We start from the raw sequence: 22,108 nt of genomic DNA on the forward strand, positions 1-22,108 counted from the left end.
CTGGCCCAGAACTACAGGTCCCAGAATGCCTCAGAGGCCCCCCCCGCAGCAGGCTTTGACGTGACGAGCGTGGAGGCCTGGTACCAGAGCGTGGTGATGCCGGTGCTGCACCGGGTCCTGCCCTCCATGGGGGCGGAGCTTCCCGGCAGCATCAAGGAAGTGTTCCACCGGGTGTTGTGAGTCAGCCAGCTACTGGGACATTCTGCTGCTGTTTGTGTAACTGGTGTGTGCGTGTGTAACTGGTGTGTGTGTGCGTAACTGGGGTGTGTGTGTGTGTAACTGGTGTGTGTGTGTGTGTGTGTAACTGGTGTGTGTGTGTCTAGCCACCTCAACTCAGGAGCCATGATGGACAACACCTCGGCTCTTCAGGATGCCTGTAGCATCACCATCGAAGAGAGGTCTTGTGGGGTGAGTGTGTGTGGGTGTGGGTGGTGTGCGAGTGTGTGGTGTGAGGGTGGGTGGTGTGGACTCTTATTCACACACCAAATAAATCTTCAGCTAGTGCTGAAATTAAATGGGGTCATATTTCTCTTCCCCTGTCCACTCTCTCCATGTGACCCTGCAGTTGACCAACGCAGTGGAGAGCGTGGCCAGTGTCCTTCACTGCGCGGCTCGGACCAACCTGACCCTGACCCAGGACACCGTCATGAGACTGCTCATAGAGCTCACCGGCCGCCTCAACTCATTGGTCATCGAGTTCTCTACCACGGTGAGCAGCGGGCCAATCAAATCACAGTCTGAGACAGGGTGACGAGGTAGAAGAGAGACACACACACACACACTCTAACCTGGTGCTCTCCCCTCCAGAACTTCAGTGAGGTGGTGTCCCAGTACCAGGACATGTTCTCCCAGGTGGACTCCCAGACGCTGAGCCCAGAGGAGCTGGGAGACCCGGCCTTCATCCAGCTCTGGTTCCAGATCAAGCTGCTGCCTCTGCTGCCCGACCCACCCGCCTCTCTGCTCTCCTGCCTTGCCTCCAAGAACTTCACCTGCTCTGTCTACCACGCACTGTGAGGACACACACACAGACACAAACACATGGACACACACCCACACACTGTGTTTATTGATTGAGCTGATGTGTGTGTGTGTTTCCAGTGTGACTGAACTGAGCAGCTACATGAGCACGGTCATGCGTGAAGACATGCCTGCCTTCCAGACACACGGACTCTCCATCTATACACACTTCCTGTTTCCCTTCCTGCTGCATCACAACCACTCAGGTACACACACTCCTTGTTGTAGTGGGCTAGAATTGGCTGATACCAAATACACCAAGTAGGGGATTGGTTCTGACAAGAACCAGGGTGAGATCTGATTGGCTGGTCCAGTGACATGCTCTGACGGCCCTCCCTAGATCCCCAATGCGTGTCGTCAACCAACGGCAGCGTGGGTTGGTTGACGCAGAACCTCGGCCTCTTCTCCACCATGGCCTCCCTTCAGGATGTGTACCTGCTCAACCCTGGGTTCTCTGCTGTGAGTATGGGGTTAGTATGGGGTTAGTATGGGGTTAGTATGGGGTTAGTATGGGGTTAGTATGGGGTTAGTATGGGGTTAGTATGGGGTTAGGGTTAGTGGGGTGTGGCAGAGCAGGTTCAGAAGCCCTCCCAGGGGCTTGGCTAAATGTTGCCACTAGACCAAGATGATGTAGGGGAAAGGAGCCAAACTCAGGTTGAGCATCCAGAGTCTGGGTATATACAGCTGACATATCCACCACTGATAAACAGATGTTCACAGTTAGCAAAAATGGGTTCAAAGTGACCTATAAAGTGGAATTTGAACCTGCGACCTTAAGGTCTACAGTCAAACACTCTCAACCTCTGAGTTCTTAACACCCATCCCTGCTGCTGCCCAGTGATCCCCACTGTCTGGCCTGTGTGTCTTCTTCTGTGGTGTGGACTCGCTGTGTTTGTGTTCTGAAGTGTGTTTTCTTCTGTGGTGTGCAGCTGGAGGTCCTGGAGGTCCTGTCTCCACACCAGACTGCAGAGCTGCTGCTGCTTCCTCTTCCTGTTCCTCCAGAGAAAGATGACGTCATCAACAGAGTGTTTGACTTCCTGACTGAGTCCCCAGAAGAGAGGAAGCTTCCAGAAGTCCTGCTACACCTCGTCAACATGTCTCACCAGGTAAGGACTCCCTCACTGCAAACCATAGTTTCCATGCTTGACTGGACATTCAAAACATTCCATCAGTAACAGAACGTTTCAACAATAAGTATTCGTAACTTTTTTGTTACGTTCGTAACAATCTGATTCTTTTGTGTGGTTCCTCAGATATCAGTTCCCTGCGCTTCATACCTTCTCATGTAAGGATCAAAGTAAATACTGCAGCAGAGGGGATTCATGTTGTGGTAAACTCACTGTAACTGGGTTTTTTTGTTTGTTTGCTGTTTGTCTGTCTGTCGATCTGTCAGTTTTGAGCGTCTGTACAGGGCCTTAAAGTCTGTTCCTTTCATGATGGAACCAGTCATCTGGGCCACCATAGACAACCTCATGCAGACTGCCCCAGGGGGTCAGTCTCACACACACACACACACACACACACACATACACACACATTCTTTTCTTCTATGTACAGATAGAATATGAAACCCTATCTTTACTGTGTTTTTCAACAGGATGTCAACTACCTGAAGACCCTGAGGTAAGATGAGCCACAATCACCTTCTGACACAGTAGCTGTTCCTGAAACAGTCAATCATGTCAAAGTTTTGTAAAACTAAATCAAGGTCCTCTTGTTTCCTCAGTGTCCATCTACTCCATACAGCGGTAAGACTTCTATTTCTCTACTCTCAGTTCTAAAACATCTGGATGAGACATGTACATACGAACAAACAGAAGTGAGTTACAGCATCTCACCCCTGCTTCTTACAGAGACCACAGTCTGTGCTGGAGTGAACAGGTATGGATTCCTCATCTCCGTCTCCTGGATAGCTGTTAAGCTAATGTATGCTAAATTTAGCTAAGCTAAGCTAAATTTAGCTAAACTAAAATAAGCTAAAATAAGCTGACATGATTTCAGCAAAACTAAGCTAACATGAGATAATCTGAGAAAAGGTCAAATAAGATTGTTATTTTTGCCTGCATTTAACTTAACTTTCAACTGCTGATGATCCCAATGAACTGCATCCACAGACCTTTGCTCAATCTCTGTATTTTTCCACAGCTCCACGCTGACACAACACATTGGAAACATGATGGAAGTTCCCTGCCATTTCAGTTTGGAGCAATATGCTTGTGCCCAGGTGATGGCTTCATTCAGGTTTAGCATCATGCTAATATCTTAGCATCATACAAATATCTTAGCATCATATGAATAGCTTAGCATCATGCTAATATCTTATTATCATGCTTATAGCTTAACATCAGTTGACATTGATCTAAACTGAATTGTGTGTTCCCTCTTATTCCTAAAAAAGCTGGAGGGCATCACAGCCAATCAGCTGGTGTCTCTGCTGAGGTGTAAACTGCCCGGCAACGGCAGCTATTCTAAGGAGACCTGGAAGCTGCTTCTGACCAAGCTGTCCAACGTCCTGGACCAGGCCCTGGACCTCCTCTCCAGCACGGTAAACACCACATATATCTCTGATACAGACCAGATATATCTCTGATCCAGGCTACATATATCTCTGATACAGGCTACATATATCTCTGATACAGGCCACATATATCTCTGATACAGGCCAGATATATCTCTGATCCAGGCCACATATATCTCTGATACAGACCACAATTTCCTCAAATTATTTGCCAAATATTTTTTGTTCAAGACTGTCTCTTCTCCTCTCCTTGTGCTCTCTTCTGCCTCCTAGAACACGAGCCTGATTGGTCCGTCAGTATCGAAGGCGCTGGACGTGATTGGAGAGATGAGAGTGTCCCTGCTGAGCGAGGATCAGCTGAGAGACAGTGATGTCATCATGAGGTGGTTCTCTGGGCGTCTGAGGCTCTTCCTGCCGTCAGCATCAGGAGGGTTCCTGCACTGCCTCTCCAGCAGGAACCTCAGCTGCTCCTCCTACCAGCACATGTAGGTCTCTAGTGGGAACACAGTAGTTACCAGCACATGTAGGTCTCTAGTGGGAACACAGTAGTTACCAGCACATGTAGGTCTCTAGTGGGAACACAGTAGTTACCAGCACATGTAGGTCTCTAGTGGGAACACAGTAGTTACCAGCACATGTAGGTCTCTAGTGGGAACACAGTAGTTACCAGCACATGTAGGTCTCTAGTGGGAACACAGTAGTTACCAGCACATGTAGGTCTCTAGTGGGAACACAGTAGTTACCAGCACATGTAGGTCTCTAGTGGGAACACAGTAGTTACCAGCACATGTAGGTCTCTAGTGGGAACACAGTAGTTACCAGCACATGTAGGTCTCTAGTGGGAACACAGTAGTTACCAGCACATGTAGGTCTCTAGTGGGAACACAGTAGTTACCAGCACATGTAGGTCTCTAGTGGGAACACAGTAGTTACCAGCACATGTAGGTCTCCAGTAGGAACACATTTGTTGTTAGGAAATGGGGATTGTTGTTCAGATGTTGTTTATGTTCTTCCAGTCTGATGGAGCTGAGCCGTCAATCCCAGCTCATGGACCAAAGCAGACGAGAGCTGGTGGTCAGATACTTGATCCAGCCCCTCCTGACCAGGAACTCCTCAGGTAAGCAGCTGGTGCAGGAAACCTGGGTTCTGTCCCCACACGACTGAAGTGGACTACCGACATGTTAACTGTACTGACCTGTGTCTCTTGACATCTCCCTCCTGATATCTCCCCTGCAGAGCCTGGATGTGTGTCCAGCTCCAACAGCAGTACAGACTGGCTGAGGAGCAACTGGGGGGCCTTCTCCGTGCTGGCGACCCTCAGGGACCTGCTGGCCACCAACCCTCTCTTCTCCCCGGTACATCTCCTCCAAGACTCCTCCACCACCCCTGCTTAGACCCACCAGGCAAGGTGTGGACACGCTGTGTTGGTTTGTGTTCTGACGTGTGTCTTCTTCTGTGCTGTGCAGCTGGAGACCCTGGAGGTCCTGTCTCCACACCAGACTGCAGAGCTGCTGCTGCTTCCTCTTCCTGTTCCTCCAGAGAAAGATGATGTCATCAACAGAGTGTTTGACTTCCTGACTGAGTCCCCAGAAGAGAGGAAGCTTCCAGAAGTCCTGCTACACCTCGTCAAGATTGCCCAGGAGGTAACTCTACTTTCATCTTACTCACTCCTCCACTTTTCGGTGAACTGTAATGATAATTTTAATCCCTGATAAGGTACTGTCAAGAAATGTTATTAAATAAGGTAGATACATAGCATGATTGCCGTTGAGGTGATGATGTTCCTGTGTGCTCCTTGTCCTCAGACTCCAGTCAGCTGCCCCGTGTACCAGACAATGTAAGTCTCGCCACAGGGAGGAGAATGAGGGTATTTTGGCCTAGTGATTACTAGTGAGCCAGGTGTGGCAGAGGTGGCAAAGAACCACCGTCTTGTGATGAGTCATTCTTGTTTTATGACCCTATGGACTTCCCATCTAGTGGTAGTCCTCTTGGTGTAACTGGAGATTTTGTTTTGTGGTTTGAACAGTTTCAAGAGGCTGTACGACTCCATGACCCGCCTCACCAACCAGATGCAGCCAATGATCTGGTCTGCAATCTATGACCTCACAGAATCTACTCCAATAGGTGAGTCAGGAGAGAATTATGTTGCTGTTTTGTTCAAGCAGGTTCCAATCATGGATGACTGTTCTACAGCATACAAATTAATATTTTAAACTAGAGAGGGTACAATTTCTGGGGGAATTGTGATGTGTCCTTGCAGACGCTCCAGCTGGAGCAGGTTGTTTACCTATATCACCTCCAAACCAGTAAAGTTAATCCCAAATGTCCATACTTTGTGCAAAAACTGTGGGACCATTTAGGTTGTTTATGATAGTAAATTAATAATATATATGTGAGATAACAATAGTATGCCTTGCTGATAGCAAGCACAAATTAGTTTAAAATGTTTAATAAATCCAATGAAATATCAACAAAACTTAACTTATTTTCAAATGTATTTGACCTCTAGGCTGTGTTCTGGTACCGGTTAACCCCCAGTGTCCAGTATCTTCTCACAACGGTAAGTTACTTCAGTTAGACCTTCACTGTAGTAAACATCAATACCAGGACCTTCACTGTAGTAAACATCAATACCAGGACCTTCACTGTAGTAAACATCAATACCAGTTAGACCTTCACTGTAGTAAACATCAATAGTTAGACCTTCACTGTAGTAAACATCAATACCAGGACCTTCACTGTAGTAAACATCAATACCAGGGCCTTCACTGTAGTAAACATCAATGCCAGACTCAAAGAATCATGCCCTTCTATTAAGTAGTCCAAACCAACCACATTCTAACTCTAACTCTGCATTCCTTTGGTGTGTTCTAGCAACCAGAGTCTGTGCTGGGGTGGACAGGTGAGATCCTGTTCAGACCAGTTGGCCAATCACAGAACAATCAACCTTGTTCAGTTTACCAGTCTACACCACTTGTCATATAATCTCAGTGTTATACCAGGTCATTTAGTTTAGTTGTAGGATTATAAGTTCAATACAATAAGTTGTATTATGGCTTGTGAATCACAAGACCTAATGTTAAAAAAGGTCTTGGTTGTGGGTTTGACAATTGATTGCTCCTGTCTGTCCTGTGTTGTAGCTCCGCCCTCCAGCAGCGCCTAGATATGGGGAACCAATCATCTGTTCTCTGTGATTTCACCATCACACAGTATGCCTGTGCTCGGGTAGGAGGAGCCTAAACTGCACCAGCCAATAAATGCTCTCCTGATCAGAGATTGGAATCTACTTAAGTAGATTTTTTTAGTATCATTACTTTACTTTACTATTTATTTCTCTGACAACTTTTTACTTTCACTCCTTACATTTTTTACTCAAATATCTGTACTTTTTACTTAAATGTTCAAGCCAGGCTTGTTACTTTAGTTTTAATCTGTATTTGGGAGCATGATCTCTCTCTCTCCTCTCCTTTCACTGTGAAAAAAAGGTTTTTCTAAAAAAAGTTTAAAAAGGTTGTAAAAAGATTTTCTAAAAAAATGTTTTGAAAAATGATTTTCAAAAATAAAGTTTTGAAAAAAGATTTCAAAAAAAAGGTTTTGAAAAAAGATTTCAAAAAAAAGGTTTTGAAAAAAGATTTCAAAAAAAAGGTTTTGAAAAAAGATTTCAAAAAAAAGGTTTTGAAAAAAGAGTTTCTAAAAAAAGTACAACTAAAAAAGTTCACAAAAACTTGAAACGTTTTGTGTCGTGTTGTATATGTATGTACATTATCTATCAACATAGTGACGGCACACAGGTAGGACCAGGTAAACAAGGTGTTAGCAGTGATGGTCAGGATGAATGATGTGATGAGTGGTTTCCTCCCCGCAGCTAAAGGAGCTGACAGCAGAGCAGCTGGCCAGACTGCTGAGGTGTTCGCTGGCTGGAAACTCCTCGTACCCTCGGGAGACCTGGAAACTGTTCCTCATCAGAGCCTCCGCTGGACTGGACCAGGCCCTGGACCTCCTCTCCAGCACGGTACAGACCGGATATATCTCTGATACAGGCCACATATATCTCTGATACAGGCCACATATATCTCTGATACAGACCACATATATCTCTGATACAGGCCACATATATCTCTGATACAGGCCACATACATATATCTCTGATACAGACCACATATATCTCTGATACAGGCCACATATATCTCTGATACAGGGCACATATATCTCTGATACAGACCACATATATCTCTGATACAGACCACGTATATCTCTGATACAGACCACGTATATCTCTGATACAGGCCACATATATCTCTGATAACAGGCCACATATATCTCTGATACAGGCCACATACATATATCTCTGATACAGGCCACATATATCTCTGATACAGACCACATATATCTCTGATACAGACCACAATTTCCTCAAATTATTTGCCAAATATTTTTTGTTCAAGACTGTCTCTTCTCCTCTCCTTGTGCTCTCTTCTGTCTCCTAGAACACGAGCCTGATTGGTCCGTCAGTATCGAAGGCGCTGGACGTGATTGGAGAGATGAGAGTGTCCCTGCTGAGCGAGGATCAGCTGAGAGACAGTGATGTCATCATGAGGTGGTTCTCTGGGCGTCTGAGGCTCTTCCTGCCGTCAGCATCAGGAGGGTTCCTGCACTGCCTCTCCAGCAGGAACCTCAGCTGCTCCTCCTACCAGCACATGTAGGTCTCTAGTGGGAACACAGTAGTTACCAGCACATGTAGGTCTCTAGTGGGAACACAGTAGTTACCAGCACATGTAGGTCTCTAGTGGGAACACAGTAGTTACCAGCACATGTAGGTCTCTAGTGGGAACACAGTAGTTACCAGCACATGTAGGTCTCTAGTAGGAACACAGTAGTTACCAGCACATGTAGGTCTCTAGTGGGAACACAGTAGTTACCAGCACATGTAGGTCTCTAGTGGGAACACAGTAGTTACCAGCACATGTAGGTCTCTAGTAGGAACACAGTAGTTACCAGCACATGTAGGTCTCTAGTGGGAACACAGTAGTTACCAGCACATGTAGGTCTCTAGTGGGAACACAGTAGTTACCAGCACATGTAGGTCTCTAGTGGGAACACAGTAGTTACCAGCACATGTAGGTCTCTAGTAGGAACACAGTAGTTACCAGCACATGTAGGTCTCTAGTGGGAACACAGTAGTTACCAGCACATGTAGGTCTCTAGTGGGAACACAGTAGTTACCAGCACATGTAGGTCTCTAGTGGGAACACAGTAGTTACCAGCACATGTAGGTCTCTTGTGGGAACACAGTAGTTACCAGCACATGTAGGTCTCCAGTAGGAACACAGTAGTTACCAGCACTTGTAGGTCTCTAGTGGGAACACAGTAGTTACCAGCACATGTAGGTCTCCAGTAGGAACACGTTTGTTGTTGTCAGGAAATGGGGATTGTTGTTCAGATGTTGTTTATGTTCTTCCAGTCTGATGGAGCTGAGCCGTCAATCCCAGCTCATGGACCAAAGCAGACGAGAGCTGGTGGTCAGATACTTCATCCAGCCCTTCCTGACCAGGAACTCCTCAGGTAAGGAGCTGGTGCAGGAAACCTGGGTTCTGTCCCCACACGACTGAAGTGGACTACCGACATGTTAACTCTACTGACCTGTGTCTCTTGACATCTCCCTCCTGATATCTCCCCTGCAGAGCCTGGATGTGTGTCCAGCTCCAACAGCAGTACAGACTGGCTGAGGAGCAACTGGGGGGCCTTCTCCGTGCTGGCGACCCTCAGGGACCTGCTGGCCACCAACCCTCTCTTCTCCCCGGTACATCTCCTCCAAGACTCCTCCACCACCCCTGCTTAGACCCACCAGGCAAGGTGTGGACACGCTGTGTTGGTTTGTGTTCTGACGTGTGTCTTCTTCTGTTCTGTGCAGCTGGAGACCCTGGAGGTCCTGTCTCCACACCAGACTGCAGAGCTGCTGCTGCTTCCTCTTCCTGTTCCTCCAGAGAAAGATGATGTCATCAACAGAGTGTTTGACTTCCTGACTGAGTCCCCAGAAGAGAGGAAGCTTCCAGAAGTCCTGCTACACCTCGTCAACATGTCTCAGGAGGTACTAGCGATCATTCTGTGCTCTACCACTCTGCTGCATCCAGATTTGATTGTTTTGGGGGTCAGTGGAAGGGGTAGCTATTTCTAGCTTTGCTGTTGATGTGGTTCAGTTGAGGAAAGGATGTGGGAGTCGGCTTGACAACAGGAACTCCTCTCCTTTTTTGCAGATGACCGTCCCCTGCTCCTCCTATAGGACCATGTAAGTTCCATCCATCCCAGAGTACCCCTGAACACTGACCCCACCCTAACCCCACCCTTCCCTGACCCTTTCCCTGACCCTTTCCCTGACCCTTTCCCTGAATCTTACCCTGACCAGACCCCAACCTTGACCCTGGCCCCTATCCTGACCCCTATCCTGACCCCTAACCTGACCCCTATCCTGACCCCTAACCTGACCCCTATCCTGACCCCTAACCTGACCCCTATCCTGTCCCCTATCCTGACCCTTATCCTGACCTTTCCCTGACCACCTCTGTCCCCAGTATCGGCCGTCTGGACATAGCCATGCAAACAATCCCTCTAGCAGTGGAAGCTGTTGTCTCCTCCAGCAAGATAGCTCTGCTACAGCACACACCACAAGGTAACCCTAACCCCTGACCTTAACCTTAACCCCTGACCCCAACAAGCCATGTCAAACAGTAAACAGGTTTCGTGTCTGACACAGCTTGTTTCCTGTTTCCTGTTGGACATGGCTTGTTTCTTGTTTTCTGTCGAACAATGTTTGTTTCCTGTTTCCTGTCTGACACGGCTTGTTTCCTGTCGTGTTTTGTTTAGGCTGCATCGTCTACAGTGGAGACTGCAGCATCACATCCTACAACGGTAAGACATCCCCTATTGGTCACCTGACTGTCAATCAACACAGTGAGACCATCATGAACCAGTGGTGGTACTAGCTCATCATGAACCAGTCGTGGTACTAGCTCATCATGAACCAGTGGTGGTACTAGCTCATCATGAACCAGTGGTGGTACTAGCTCATCATGAACCAGTGGTAGTACTAGCTCATCATGAACCAATGGTGGTACTAGCTCATCATGAACCAATGGTGGTACTAGCTCATCATGAACCAATGGTGGTACTAGCTCATCATGAACCAGTGGTGGTACTAGCTCATCACGTCATCTGTTTTCCACAGAGACGGAGATCTGTGCTGGGGTGGACAGGTAGGAACTCTGATGTCACTTCCTGTCATGGAGCCCCTGCTTCATGTGGCTCAGGATCTTTCCACACGTCTTTTTACTCAATTATCAAGATGTATTCAATATCTTGTTTGTCTTGTGAATCTTTAGATATACAATCAATATATTTTATTTCGCAATTATATCTTCAATGTTTCTGTGGTGTCATGTATTTGTTTGAGGTATCCTAAATATTTTTTTACTCAATTATTTATAGATTAATGTACTCAATTATTTAATTAATATCTTGTTTATTTCTTGAATATTCTCATGTTTAATATCTTTGGGTCTCACTTTGTTTACTTCAGCTCTGCACTTCAGCGTCTCCTTGACAACAGCCAGACAGGAAGCGTTCTGTGTGACCACAGCATCAGGGACTTCGCCTGTGCTTCAGTATGTTCAAGTTTGCACTACTCGTTGAACTTCTCAAATCCTAAAGCATGTTTGCACCATGGAGCTGAACTGCACATGATAACACTGTTCCATCCTCCTCTCTTCATCTCTTCCTTCTCTCCGCCTCCTCCTCTCTTCATCTCTTCCTTCTCTCCGCCTCCTCCTCTCTTCATCTCTTCCTTCTCTCCGCCTCCTCCTCTCTTCATCTCTTCCTTCTCTCCGCCTCCTCCTCTCTTCATCTCTTCCTTCTCTCCGCCTCCTCCTCTCTTCATCTCTTCCTTCTCTCCCCCTCCTCCTCTCTTCATCTCTTCCTTCTCTCCCCGTCCTCCTCTCCTCCTCTTTCCTCCGCTCCTCCAGCTCTCTGCAGTCACAGCGGAGAGTCTGGCTGGCGTGTTGAGGTGTCAGCTGTCAGCTAACTCCACCCAGGTGACTCCAGGCACATGGCCAGCTAACTCCACCCAGGCCAGAGGCACCTGGAAGCTGTTCCTGTACAAGACCTCCATCGTGCTGGACGCGGCTCTGGACCTGCTCTCCAACACGGTACTTCCTGTCTGTCTGTCTGTCTGTCTGTGTACCTGTCTGTCTGTCTGCCTGTCTGTGTACCTGTCTGTCTGTCTGTGTACCTGTCTGTCTGTCTGTGTACCTGTCTGTCTGTCTTTCTGCCTGTCTGTCTGTCTGCCTGTCTGTGTACCTGTCTGTCTGTCTGTCTGTCTGCCTGTCTGTTGAGTAGTACAAGCCCTGACCTTTAACCCCATCCACTTCATTTCCTAGACATTGAACTCTGCTAACCCTGCGGTGACATTGGCTCTGGATGCAATCACAGAGCTCCGATTGGACAGTTTCACCATGACGAACTTCAGAGAACAAGCTTTTATTGAGCTGTGGTTTAATACCAGACTCCGCCCCTTCCTGCCTGCGGTGTCGGTCAGCTTCCTGTCCTGCCTGAGCACCAAGAACTTCAGCTGTCAGACCTACCAGAGCCTGTAGGTCCCATGACAGGCGCATGGAGATATGTTTACATAATATTATTAATGATGGAAATTAAAGTTGTTTTGTACCCTGGTTTTATTTATAACCAGCCCAAAGCTATAGTCATCTGACCCCTGATTGACCCCTGATTGAGCCCTGACCTCTGACCCTAGGGTGCAGATCCTGAGTCAGCAGCAGGCAGCAATGGACTTGTCTAGGAGCCTTTCTGTATACACACACCTGATACAGGTGTTCCTCACCAGGAATCACACCACAGGTAACTCATCTGAACACATTCCTGGTTATACACACACCTGGTCTCCCACCTGCACATATACCTGCTCACACACCTGAAAGCTCATCTGGTAACTGGTGTGTGTGTGTGTGTGTGTGTGTGTGTGTGTGTAGATGCCAGCTGTGTGGTGGGCAGTGTGGACAGTGGAGACTGGCTGCTGAAGAACATGGGGAGATATTCTGCTCTGGCTTCATTCCCTGATCTCCAGAGACTAAACTCCAACTTTTCTGCGGTACGTCTGCGCCCATGAGTGTGTTAAACTGGGTGTGCGTGTCCCCAGATGGAGGCTGTGTGTGTGTGTGTGTGTGTAGTAACAGTGTGCGTGTCCCCAGATGGAGGCTGTGTGTGTGTGTGTGTGTGTGTAGTAACAGTGTGTATGTCCCCAGATGGAGGCTGTGTGTGTGTGTGTGTGTGTGTGTGTGTGTGTGTGTGTGTGTAGTAACAGTGTGTGTGTCCCCAGATGGAGGCTGTGTGTGTGTGTGTGTGTAGTAACAGTGTGTGTGTCCCCAGATGGAGGCTGTGTGTGTGTGTGTGTGTAGTAACAGTGTGTGTGTCCCCAGATGGAGGCTGTGTGTGTGTGTGTGTGTGTGTAGTAACAGTGTGTATGTCCCCAGATGGAGGCTGTGAGTGTGCTAGCCGTCAGACAGCTGGCGGAGGTGTCCTCCACCCCGGGCCAGCTCACCAGCCCCGCCCAGGTTACCATGGTGATGAACAACGTCCCAGACCACCTCTTCACCTCCTTCTTCTCAGACTTCTCTCCCGCCGTCATGGTAACCAGCTTCCAAACCATGCTTCAAACCAGCAGTACTGTAGGATGAAGACAACCTTGTAACCATTTAATAATCCTCTCTCTCCTCTTTTCACCCTCCCACTCTCTCCCTCCCTCCCTCCCTCCCTCCCTTCCAGGGTCATGTGACAATGCTCCCCCCCTCAGTGAGGTCAGCGTTCCTCCAGATCATCTTCTCCCGTGGCAACCTCTCCAACCCAGTTGCCGTAGATGACCAGGAAGTGCTGTTGTGGCTGCATGTGAGGCTCCGCCCCCTACTGGTGGGCATGTCTGCGCTCCACGTCGCCCCCTACTTCAGTGTGTTGGCACAGAGGAACTGCAGCACCGAGCAGCAGGGGTGAGAGTCACACTGCATCTCTCTGTCTCTCTACCTCCCTCTCTCTGTCTCTCTCTCTCTCTACCTCCCTCTCTCTATCTCTCTCTCTCTACTTCCCTCTCTCTCCATCTCTCTGTTTCCCTCTCTCTCTACCTCCCTCTCTCTATCTCTCTCTCTCTACCTCCCTCTCTCTATCTCGCTCTCTCTACCCCCCTTTCTCTCCCTCCCTCTCTCTCTCTTTATCTCCACTTTCTAAACCTCTGCTCCATCTCTCTTTCTTACTCATATTTACCGGTATCTATTTCCATCTCTGTCTCTCCCTCTCTCTCTGTTCATCTCTCCTTCCTTCTATCTCCTTTTCTCTAGAATGGACCTCCTTAACACTACCATCTCCAGTCTCCATGACGACACCAAGACTGTAATCTTCAGTCAGATCGTGGAATCTCTCCGGGGTAGGGAGGCGGGGTGGACACGACAACAACCACAACACTTTGAACAAACACAATAATACTGTGACACAGACACACCCTCACATACTCACCCTCACACACACCCTCACACACACACACACCCTCACACACAACCTAACACACACACTCTCACACACACACACACCCTCACATACTCACCCTCACACACAACTTAACACACACACACCCTAACACACACACACCCTAACACACACACCCTAACACACAAACACTCTCTCTCACCCCTCAGGACCCACACCGCTGCGTTGCTACGGTGACAACTACAACCACAGTTTCTATGGTTACCTGGAGAGTACATTCATGGGCTTCCAGTTCCCCAACCTGACCACCTTCATGTCCCTGATGCCCAGCAACCGCAGGGAACAGGTAGGGAGGGAGGGGGACATGGAGGGAGGGGGACAGGGAGGGAGGGGGACAGGTAGGGAGGGGGACAGGTAGGGAGGGGGACAGGGAGGGAGGGGGACAGGTAGGGAGGGAGGGAGGGAGAAGGGAGGGAGGGAGGACAGGTAGGGAGGGGGGCAGGGAGGGAGGGGGACAGGTAGGGAGGGGGACAGGTAGGGAGGGGGACAGGTAGGGAGGGGGACAGGTAGGGAGGGAGGGAGGGAGAAGGGAGGGAGGGAGGACAGGTAGGGAGGGGGGCAGGGAGGGAGGGGGACAGGTAGGGAGGGGGACAGGTAGGGAGGGGGACAGGTAGGGAGGGGGACAGGTAGGGAGGGAGGGAGGGAGAAGGGAGGGAGGGAGGACAGGTAGGGAGGGGGGCAGGGAGGGAGGGGGACAGGTAGGGAGGGGGACAGGTAGGGAGGGAGGGAGGGAGAAGGGAGGGAGGGAGGACAGGTAGGGAGGGGGGCAGGGAGGGAGGGGGACAGGTAGGGAGGGGGACAGGTAGGGAGGGGGACAGGTAGGGAGGGGGACAGGTAGGGAGGGGGGCAGGGAGGGAGGGGGACAGGTAGGGAGGGGGACAGGTAGGGAGGGAGAAGGGAGGGAGGGAGGACAGGTAGGGAGGGAGGACAGGTAGGGAGGGGGGCAGGGAGGGAGGGGGACAGGTAGGGAGGGGGACAGGGAGGGAGGGGGACATGGAGGGAGGGGGACAGGTAGGGAGGGAGGGGGACAGGTAGGGAGGGGGGCAGGGAGGGAGGGGGACAGGTAGGGAGGGGGACAGGTATGGAGGGAGGGGGACATGGAGGGAGGGGGACAGGTAGGGAGGGAGGGAGGGAGGAGAGGGAGGGAGGGGCACAGGTAGGGAGGGAGGGAGGACAGGTAGGGAGGGGGACAGGTAGGGAGGGGGACAGGTAGGGAGGGGGACAGGTAGGGAGGGAGGGAGGGAGAAGGGAGGGAGGGAGGACAGGTAGGGAGGGGGGCAGGGAGGGAGGGGGACAGGTAGGGAGGGGGACAGGTAGGGAGGGGGACAGGTAGGGAGGGGGACAGGTAGGGAGGGGGACAGGTATGGAGGGAGGGGGACATGGAGGGAGGGGGACAGGTAGGGAGGGAGGGAGGGAGGGAGGGGGACAGGTAGGGAGGGAGGAGAGGGAGGGAGGGGCACAGGTAGGGAGGGGGACAGGTAGGGAGGGAGGGAGGGAGAAGGGAGGGAGGGAGGACAGGTAGGGAGGGGGGCAGGGAGGGAGGGGGACAGGTAGGGAGGGGGACAGGTAGGGAGGGAGGGAGGGAGGAGAGGGAGGGAGGGAGGACAGGTAGGGAGGGGGGCAGGGAGGGAGGGGGACAGGTAGGGAGGGGGACAGGTAGGGAGGGGGACATGGAGGGAGGGGGACAGGGAGGGAGGGGGACAGGTAGGGAGGGGGACAGGTAGGGAGGGGGACAGGGAGGGAGGGGGACAGGTAGGGAGGGGGACAGGTAGGGAGGGAGGGAGGGAGAAGGGAGGGAGGGAGGACAGGTAGGGAGGGGGGCAGGGAGGGAGGGGGACAGGTAGGGAGGGGGACAGGTAGGGAGGGGGACAGGTAGGGAGGGGGACAGGTAGGGAGGGAGGGAGGGAGAAGGGAGGGAGGGAGGACAGGTAGGGAGGGGGGCAGGGAGGGAGGGGGACAGGTAGGGAGGGGGACAGGTAGGGAGGGGGACAGGGAGAAGGGAGGGAGGGAGGACAGGTAGGGAGGGAGGACAGGTAGGGAGGGGGGCAGGGAGGGAGGGGGACAGGTAGGGAGGGGGACAGGGAGGGAGGGGGACAGGTAGGGAGGGGGACAGGTAGGGAGGGGGACATGGAGGGAGGGGGACAGGTAGGGAGGGAGGGGGACAGGTAGGGAGGGGGACAGGGAGAAGGGAGGGAGGGAGGACAGGTAGGGAGGGGGGCAGGGAGGGAGGGGGACAGGTAGGGAGGGGGACAGGTATGGAGGGAGGGGGACATGGAGGGAGGGGGACAGGTAGGGAGGGAGGGAGGGAGGAGAGGGAGGGAGGGGCACAGGTAGGGAGGGAGGGAGGACAGGTAGGGAGGGGCACAGGTAGGGAGGGGGACAGGTAGGGAGGGAGGGAGGGAGAAGGGAGGGAGGGAGGACAGGTAGGGAGGGGGGCAGGGAGGGAGGGGGACAGGTAGGGAGGGGGACAGGTAGGGAGGGGGACAGGTAGGGAGGGGGACAGGTAGGGAGGGGGACAGGTATGGAGGGAGGGGGACATGGAGGGAGGGGGACAGGTAGGGAGGGAGGGAGGGAGGGAGGGGGACAGGTAGGGAGGGAGGAGAGGGAGGGAGGGGCACAGGTAGGGAGGGGGACAGGTAGGGAGGGAGGGAGGGAGAAGGGAGGGAGGGAGGACAGGTAGGGAGGGGGGCAGGGAGGGAGGGGGACAGGTAGGGAGGGGGACAGGTAGGGAGGGGGACAGGTAGGGAGGGAGGGAGGGAGGAGAGGGAGGGAGGGGCACAGGTAGGGAGGGAGGGAGGACAGGTAGGGAGGGGGGCAGGGAGGGAGGGAGGAGGGACAGGTAGGAAAGGAGGAGTGGGGGGAGGATGATAGTTAGGATGAGGATGATGAGGATGATTGTGATGATGGTGGTCTTCCTCCCCAGCTGATAAACTCCATGCCACTGTCAGACCTGGCTAGTTTCCTACGAAGGCCGAACAGCGTGGACGACAACACACAACTCTGTCTTCTCTACAGCACACACACACTGACCCCTCTGCTGCTTGAGAAGGTACACACACACACACACACACAGAGCACACACACACACACTGACCCCTCTGCTGCTGGAGAAGGTACACACACACACACACACACACACTGACCCCTCTGCTGCTGGAGAAGGTACACACACACACACACACACAGAGCACACACACACACACTGACCCCTCTGCTGCTGGAGAAGGTACACACACACACACACACACAGAGCACACACACACACACTGACCCCTCTGCTGCTGGAGAAGGTACACACACACACACACACACACACTGACCCCTCTGCTGCTGGAGAAGGTACACACACACACACACACACACACAGAGCACACACACACACACTGACCCCTCTGCTGCTGGAGAAGGTACACACACACACACACACACAGAGCACACACACACACACTGACCCCTCTGCTGCTGGGGAGAAGGTACACACACACACACACACACACACACACACACAGAGCACACACACACACACTGACCCCTCTGCTGCTGGAGAAGGTACACACACACACACACACACACTGACCCCTCTGCTGCTGGAGAAGGTACACACACACACACACACACACACACACTGACCCCTCTGCTGCTGGAGAAGGTACACACACACACACACACACACACACTGACCCCTCTGCTGCTGGACAAGGTACACACACACACCCTAACCCTCTCCCTCTCTCCAGGAGAGGCTGCCGGCGGCCGTGGGCCGTCTCACCCTGCCCTGCGTGTGGCCAGTGGCCCTCGGCTCCGCCCGGGGGTCAGAGGTCAACGCCTGGTTTGACCTCCGTCTCCGTGACTACCTGGGCTTCCTGTCCAAGAGCCTGCTCACTTCCCCTGCTGTGCAGAACGCCACCTGTCCTGCCTTCAGGAAGCTGTAGGGTCTACACACACACATCCTCACACACACCCTCACACACACACACCTCACACACACACATCCTCACACACACACATCCTCCCACACACACACACACACACACACACACACCCTCACACATACACACACCCTCACACACATCCTCACACACACACATCCTCCCACACACACACACACACACACCCTCACACACACACATCCTCACACACACCCTCACACACACACATCCTCACACACACTCTCACACACCCTCACACACACCTTCACACACACACACCCTCACACACACACACACCCTCACACACACCTTCACACACACACACCCTCACACACACACACACCCTCACACACACCTTCACACACACACACCCTCACACACACACACCCTCACACATACCCTCACACACACCCTTACACACACACATAAGCATTTAATCAGGTAGCATCAGTTGAGACATGCTAACATGCATTTAACAAAGTGGTGTGTGTGTGGTTGTTGCAGGGTGGCAGTGATGGGTAACCATGAGTACAGCGCTGCAGACTTTAGGCCCTCAGACGTGTATGACACCATCAGAACGTACCTCAAGTCAGGTCGGCCATCTTGGATCAAAGCCAGCTGTTTCTTTCACACTCATAGAGACAACCTCAGGACCACGTCCACCATATCTCCACCTGCTAATCTGAAACATCCTCTCCTCCTCCAGACTCGGTGCCCAGGTGCTACAGCTTCAGTGCCCCAGACCTGAACTCCACAGCCTGGTTCTCTGAATACCTGGGGCCCTTCATGCCCTTCCTCACTCTGGAAGACCTCAACACCTTTGGATCAACACAGGTGCTGGACCTCAACACCTTTGGATCAACACTAACCATGACCCAGAAACCTAACCTGAACCTTTAACCCTAAACCAACTGAAGTTGTGGTCAACACTTTCTTAGTTTACCATCCTTGAGGGATAATGTGTGTGATGTGTGTGTACTGATGTGTGTGTATATAACATGACATGTGATGTGTTTGTGTGTCCAGGTGTTGCAGGTGTTTACAGTGAACCCAGTCAACATCGCCCTTTTGAACCACTCCAGCCTGCCAGTCAACCTCACCAACTACTACACATATCTGATCTACCAGCAGGACAGCTCCTTCAGCCCTCTGCTGTAGGTACACACACACTGTCACACACACACCATCACACACACACACCATCACACACACTTTTTGTTTTGTCTGATGAATTTTGAATCACATGTTTAAACAACTGCCTTTCTCTTTTCATCCAACCCTTCTACCCCCTCCCCCCCTCCTCCTCCCCCCGCTCCTCCCCCCTCCTCCCCCCCTACCATCCCTCCTCCCATCCCTCCTCCCCCCCTACCATCCCTCCTCCCATCCCTCCTCCCCTCTCCACTCCTCCCATTCTTCCTCCCCTCTCCCTCCCCCTCCTCCCCTCCCAACTCCATCCATTCCTCCCCCTCTCCTCCCCCTCCTCCCCTCCCAACTCCTCCCATCCTTCCTCCCCTCTCCTCCCTCCTCCTCCCCCTCCTCCTCCCCCTCCTCCTCCCCTCCTCCCCCCCTCCTCCCCCCCTCCTCCTCCCCTCCTCCCTCCCTCCTCCTCCTCCCCCTCCTCCTCCCCTCCTCCCCCCCTCCCATCCTTCCTCCCCTCTCCTCCTCCCCCTCCTCCTCCCCCTCCTCCCCCCCTCCTCCTCCCCCTCCTCCTCCCCTCCTCCCCCCCTCCCATCCTTCCTCCCCTCTCCTCCCTCCCCCCTCCTCCCCCTCCTCCTCCCCCTCCTCCTCCCCCCCTCCCATCCTTCCTCCCCTCTCCTCCCTCCCTCCTCCTCCCCCTCCTCCTCCCCCTCCTCCTCCCTCCTCCCCCCCTCCCATCCTTCCTCCCCTCTCCTCCCTCCCCCCTCCTCCCCCTCCTCCTCCCCCTCCTCCTCCCCTCCTCCCCCCTCCCATCCTTTCTCCCCTCTCCTCCCTCCCTCCTCCTCCCCTCTCCTCCCTCCCTCCTCCTCCCCCTCCTCCTCCCCCTCCTCCTCCCCTCCTCCCCCCCCTCCCATCCTTCCTCCCCTCTCCTCCCTCCCTCCTCCTCCCCCTCCTCCTCCCCCTCCTCCTCCCCCTCCTCCCCCCAGTCTCCCCCTCCTGTGCAGGTGTGTGGCTCCTGCTCGGGCCTTTGCTCAGCTGACTGCAGAGCAGAGCAACGTTGTTCTGTTCAACCTGAGCATCTGCTCCAACCTGGACCCACTGGTACAACACACACACTTCTACACTCAGTGAACTCTCAGCTACACACACAGCATGTATGTATGTGTGTGTGTATTAAACGTGTGCGTGTGTCCCAGGTGTCAGCCCAGCTAGCCAGCAACATAGACGGCTCCCTGACGGAGAACTCCTTCGCTGCCCTCGGCAACAGCAGCACCTGGCTCAGCACTGGTCAGCTGATCCTGGCTCCGCCCACAGTGTTGCTCGCATCACTGCACATGCTCAGCCTGTTGACTGGCTGGAACCAGGGACAGTCGCTGATCATCATCCAATCTCTGCTCATGTCTGGATCCTTGCAGGTATGTGGAGGGAGAAATGGAGGGATAGATGGATGAGATGACTATATTAATCTCTGATGGGGATGATAAGAACATGGATGATCTCTCTCTCTCCAGATCAACAGCTCCTCCTCTCTCCTCATGCTGGGAACTCTGTTGGGGGGCATTCCCGTGGCAACTATGGGCGCCATCAGCGGTCAGGAGCTCATCCTCTCTTCCCAGAATCCTTCATTCCTCGCCAACCTGATTAACGCTCCCATCATCCTCCAGCAGACCTTTGTCACCCAGGTACAGTGTCACACGCTTATCTTCCCCAGGTGTCACACGCTTAGTCTTCCCCAGGTGTCACACGCTTAGTCTTCCCCAGGTGTCACACACTTAGTCTTCCCCAGGTGTCACACGCTTAGTCTTCCCCAGGTGTCACACGCTTAGTCTTCCCCAGGTGTCACACGCTTAGTCTTCCCCAGGTGTCACACGCTTAGTCTTCCCCAGGTGTCACACGCTTAGTCTTCCCCAGGTGTCACACACTTAGTCTTCCCCAGGTGTCACACACTTAGTCTTCCCCAGGTGTCACACCTTCAGTCTTCCCCAGGTGTCACACCTTCAGTCTTCCCCAGGTGTCACACCTTCAGTCTTCCTCAGGTGTCACACGCTTAGTCTTCCCCAGGTGTCACACACTTAGTCTTCCCCAGGTGTCACACACTTAGTCTTCCCCAGGTGTCACACCTTCAGTCTTCCCCAGGTGTCACACCTTCAGTCTTCCCCAGGTGTCACACCTTCAGTCTTCCTCAGGTGTCACACGCTTAGTCTTCCCCAGGTGTCACACCTTCAGTCTTCCCCAGGTGTCACACCTTCAGTCTTCCCCAGGTGTCACACCTTCAGTCTTCCTCAGGTGTCACACGCTTAGTCTTCCCCAGGTGTCACACACTTAGTCTGGTTCTGAATCTGAATTTTCTGGCTGCACCAGATCATCTTGGTGAACAGCAACGCAGAGAGCATCATCCAGAACGTTCCTGACACCATGGCAACGGAGATCCCTCGAGGGCAGCTGTTAGGGTTCTCACAGAGCGGCGCCGTGGCAACCACCCTCAACAAGAAGAAGTGGAAGCAAGAGCAGGTGGGACACACACACACACATACTCTAACACACACAAACTCTAACACACACAAACTCTAACACACATACTCTAACACACACATACTCTAACACACACAAACTCTAACACACACAAAGTCTAACGCTCTGGTTCTGTGTAGGCTGTTCTGTTCTTCGACACAGTGGCGGTGCAGTTTGACAACCCTGACAGGTACGATCTTCTCCTCCTCCCTGTCCTCCTCCTTCTCTTCCTCCTCCTTCCCTCCATGTCTCACTCAACTATAATGTTGTGTGTGTGTGTGCAGCATATCGTCCTCGGTGCTCCAGGGCTTCACCTGCACCAGAGTGTCGACTCTGAGCCGCATGAAGATCAGAGGCCTGGTCAGAGCCTGCAGGAAGAGGGGGGGCCAGAGAGTCACCC

The 22,108-nt window shown here is 52.4% G+C and overlaps 1 protein-coding gene across 2 annotated transcripts in view; it reads left to right on the forward strand.

Annotated features, from left to right (window-relative positions):
• Positions 1-22,108, forward strand: part of LOC134008668 (uncharacterized) — a 38,024-nt gene that overhangs the window by 6,931 nt on the left and 8,985 nt on the right. Inside the window, exons 11-62 of one of the 2 annotated variants that reach the window (XM_062448154.1) lie at positions 1-176; positions 324-408; positions 566-709; positions 808-1,010; positions 1,099-1,223; positions 1,358-1,476; positions 1,947-2,123; positions 2,271-2,302; positions 2,411-2,508; positions 2,615-2,640; positions 2,744-2,765; positions 2,871-2,898; positions 3,163-3,241; positions 3,416-3,562; positions 3,809-4,020; positions 4,552-4,652; positions 4,772-4,890; positions 5,002-5,178; positions 5,341-5,372; positions 5,562-5,659; positions 6,045-6,095; positions 6,410-6,437; positions 6,676-6,760; positions 7,401-7,547; positions 8,023-8,234; positions 8,997-9,097; positions 9,217-9,335; positions 9,447-9,623; positions 9,790-9,821; positions 10,105-10,202; positions 10,397-10,441; positions 10,758-10,785; positions 11,109-11,193; positions 11,551-11,733; positions 11,965-12,176; positions 12,336-12,439; positions 12,571-12,689; positions 13,072-13,227; positions 13,364-13,581; positions 13,927-14,012; positions 14,281-14,417; positions 17,055-17,180; positions 17,869-18,059; positions 18,565-18,653; positions 18,767-18,894; positions 19,087-19,214; positions 20,184-20,298; positions 20,394-20,612; positions 20,709-20,879; positions 21,559-21,708; positions 21,849-21,898; positions 21,993-22,101. The exon at positions 1-176 is cut by the window's left edge and continues 66 nt beyond it. In XM_062448154.1, the coding sequence (XP_062304138.1) occupies positions 1-176; positions 324-408; positions 566-709; positions 808-1,010; positions 1,099-1,223; positions 1,358-1,476; positions 1,947-2,123; positions 2,271-2,302; positions 2,411-2,508; positions 2,615-2,640; positions 2,744-2,765; positions 2,871-2,898; positions 3,163-3,241; positions 3,416-3,562; positions 3,809-4,020; positions 4,552-4,652; positions 4,772-4,890; positions 5,002-5,178; positions 5,341-5,372; positions 5,562-5,659; positions 6,045-6,095; positions 6,410-6,437; positions 6,676-6,760; positions 7,401-7,547; positions 8,023-8,234; positions 8,997-9,097; positions 9,217-9,335; positions 9,447-9,623; positions 9,790-9,821; positions 10,105-10,202; positions 10,397-10,441; positions 10,758-10,785; positions 11,109-11,193; positions 11,551-11,733; positions 11,965-12,176; positions 12,336-12,439; positions 12,571-12,689; positions 13,072-13,227; positions 13,364-13,581; positions 13,927-14,012; positions 14,281-14,417; positions 17,055-17,180; positions 17,869-18,059; positions 18,565-18,653; positions 18,767-18,894; positions 19,087-19,214; positions 20,184-20,298; positions 20,394-20,612; positions 20,709-20,879; positions 21,559-21,708; positions 21,849-21,898; positions 21,993-22,101 (6,099 nt within the window). The remainder of the gene's footprint in view (positions 177-323; positions 409-565; positions 710-807; positions 1,011-1,098; positions 1,224-1,357; positions 1,477-1,946; positions 2,124-2,270; positions 2,303-2,410; positions 2,509-2,614; positions 2,641-2,743; positions 2,766-2,870; positions 2,899-3,162; positions 3,242-3,415; positions 3,563-3,808; positions 4,021-4,551; positions 4,653-4,771; positions 4,891-5,001; positions 5,179-5,340; positions 5,373-5,561; positions 5,660-6,044; positions 6,096-6,409; positions 6,438-6,675; positions 6,761-7,400; positions 7,548-8,022; positions 8,235-8,996; positions 9,098-9,216; positions 9,336-9,446; positions 9,624-9,789; positions 9,822-10,104; positions 10,203-10,396; positions 10,442-10,757; positions 10,786-11,108; positions 11,194-11,550; positions 11,734-11,964; positions 12,177-12,335; positions 12,440-12,570; positions 12,690-13,071; positions 13,228-13,363; positions 13,582-13,926; positions 14,013-14,280; positions 14,418-17,054; positions 17,181-17,868; positions 18,060-18,564; positions 18,654-18,766; positions 18,895-19,086; positions 19,215-20,183; positions 20,299-20,393; positions 20,613-20,708; positions 20,880-21,558; positions 21,709-21,848; positions 21,899-21,992; positions 22,102-22,108) is intronic. The other variant, XM_062448153.1, reaches the window with a different exon arrangement.

This window comes from Osmerus eperlanus, chromosome 22 (genome assembly GCF_963692335.1).
Source record: "Osmerus eperlanus chromosome 22, fOsmEpe2.1, whole genome shotgun sequence".
NCBI lineage: Eukaryota > Metazoa > Chordata > Actinopteri > Osmeriformes > Osmeridae > Osmerus > Osmerus eperlanus.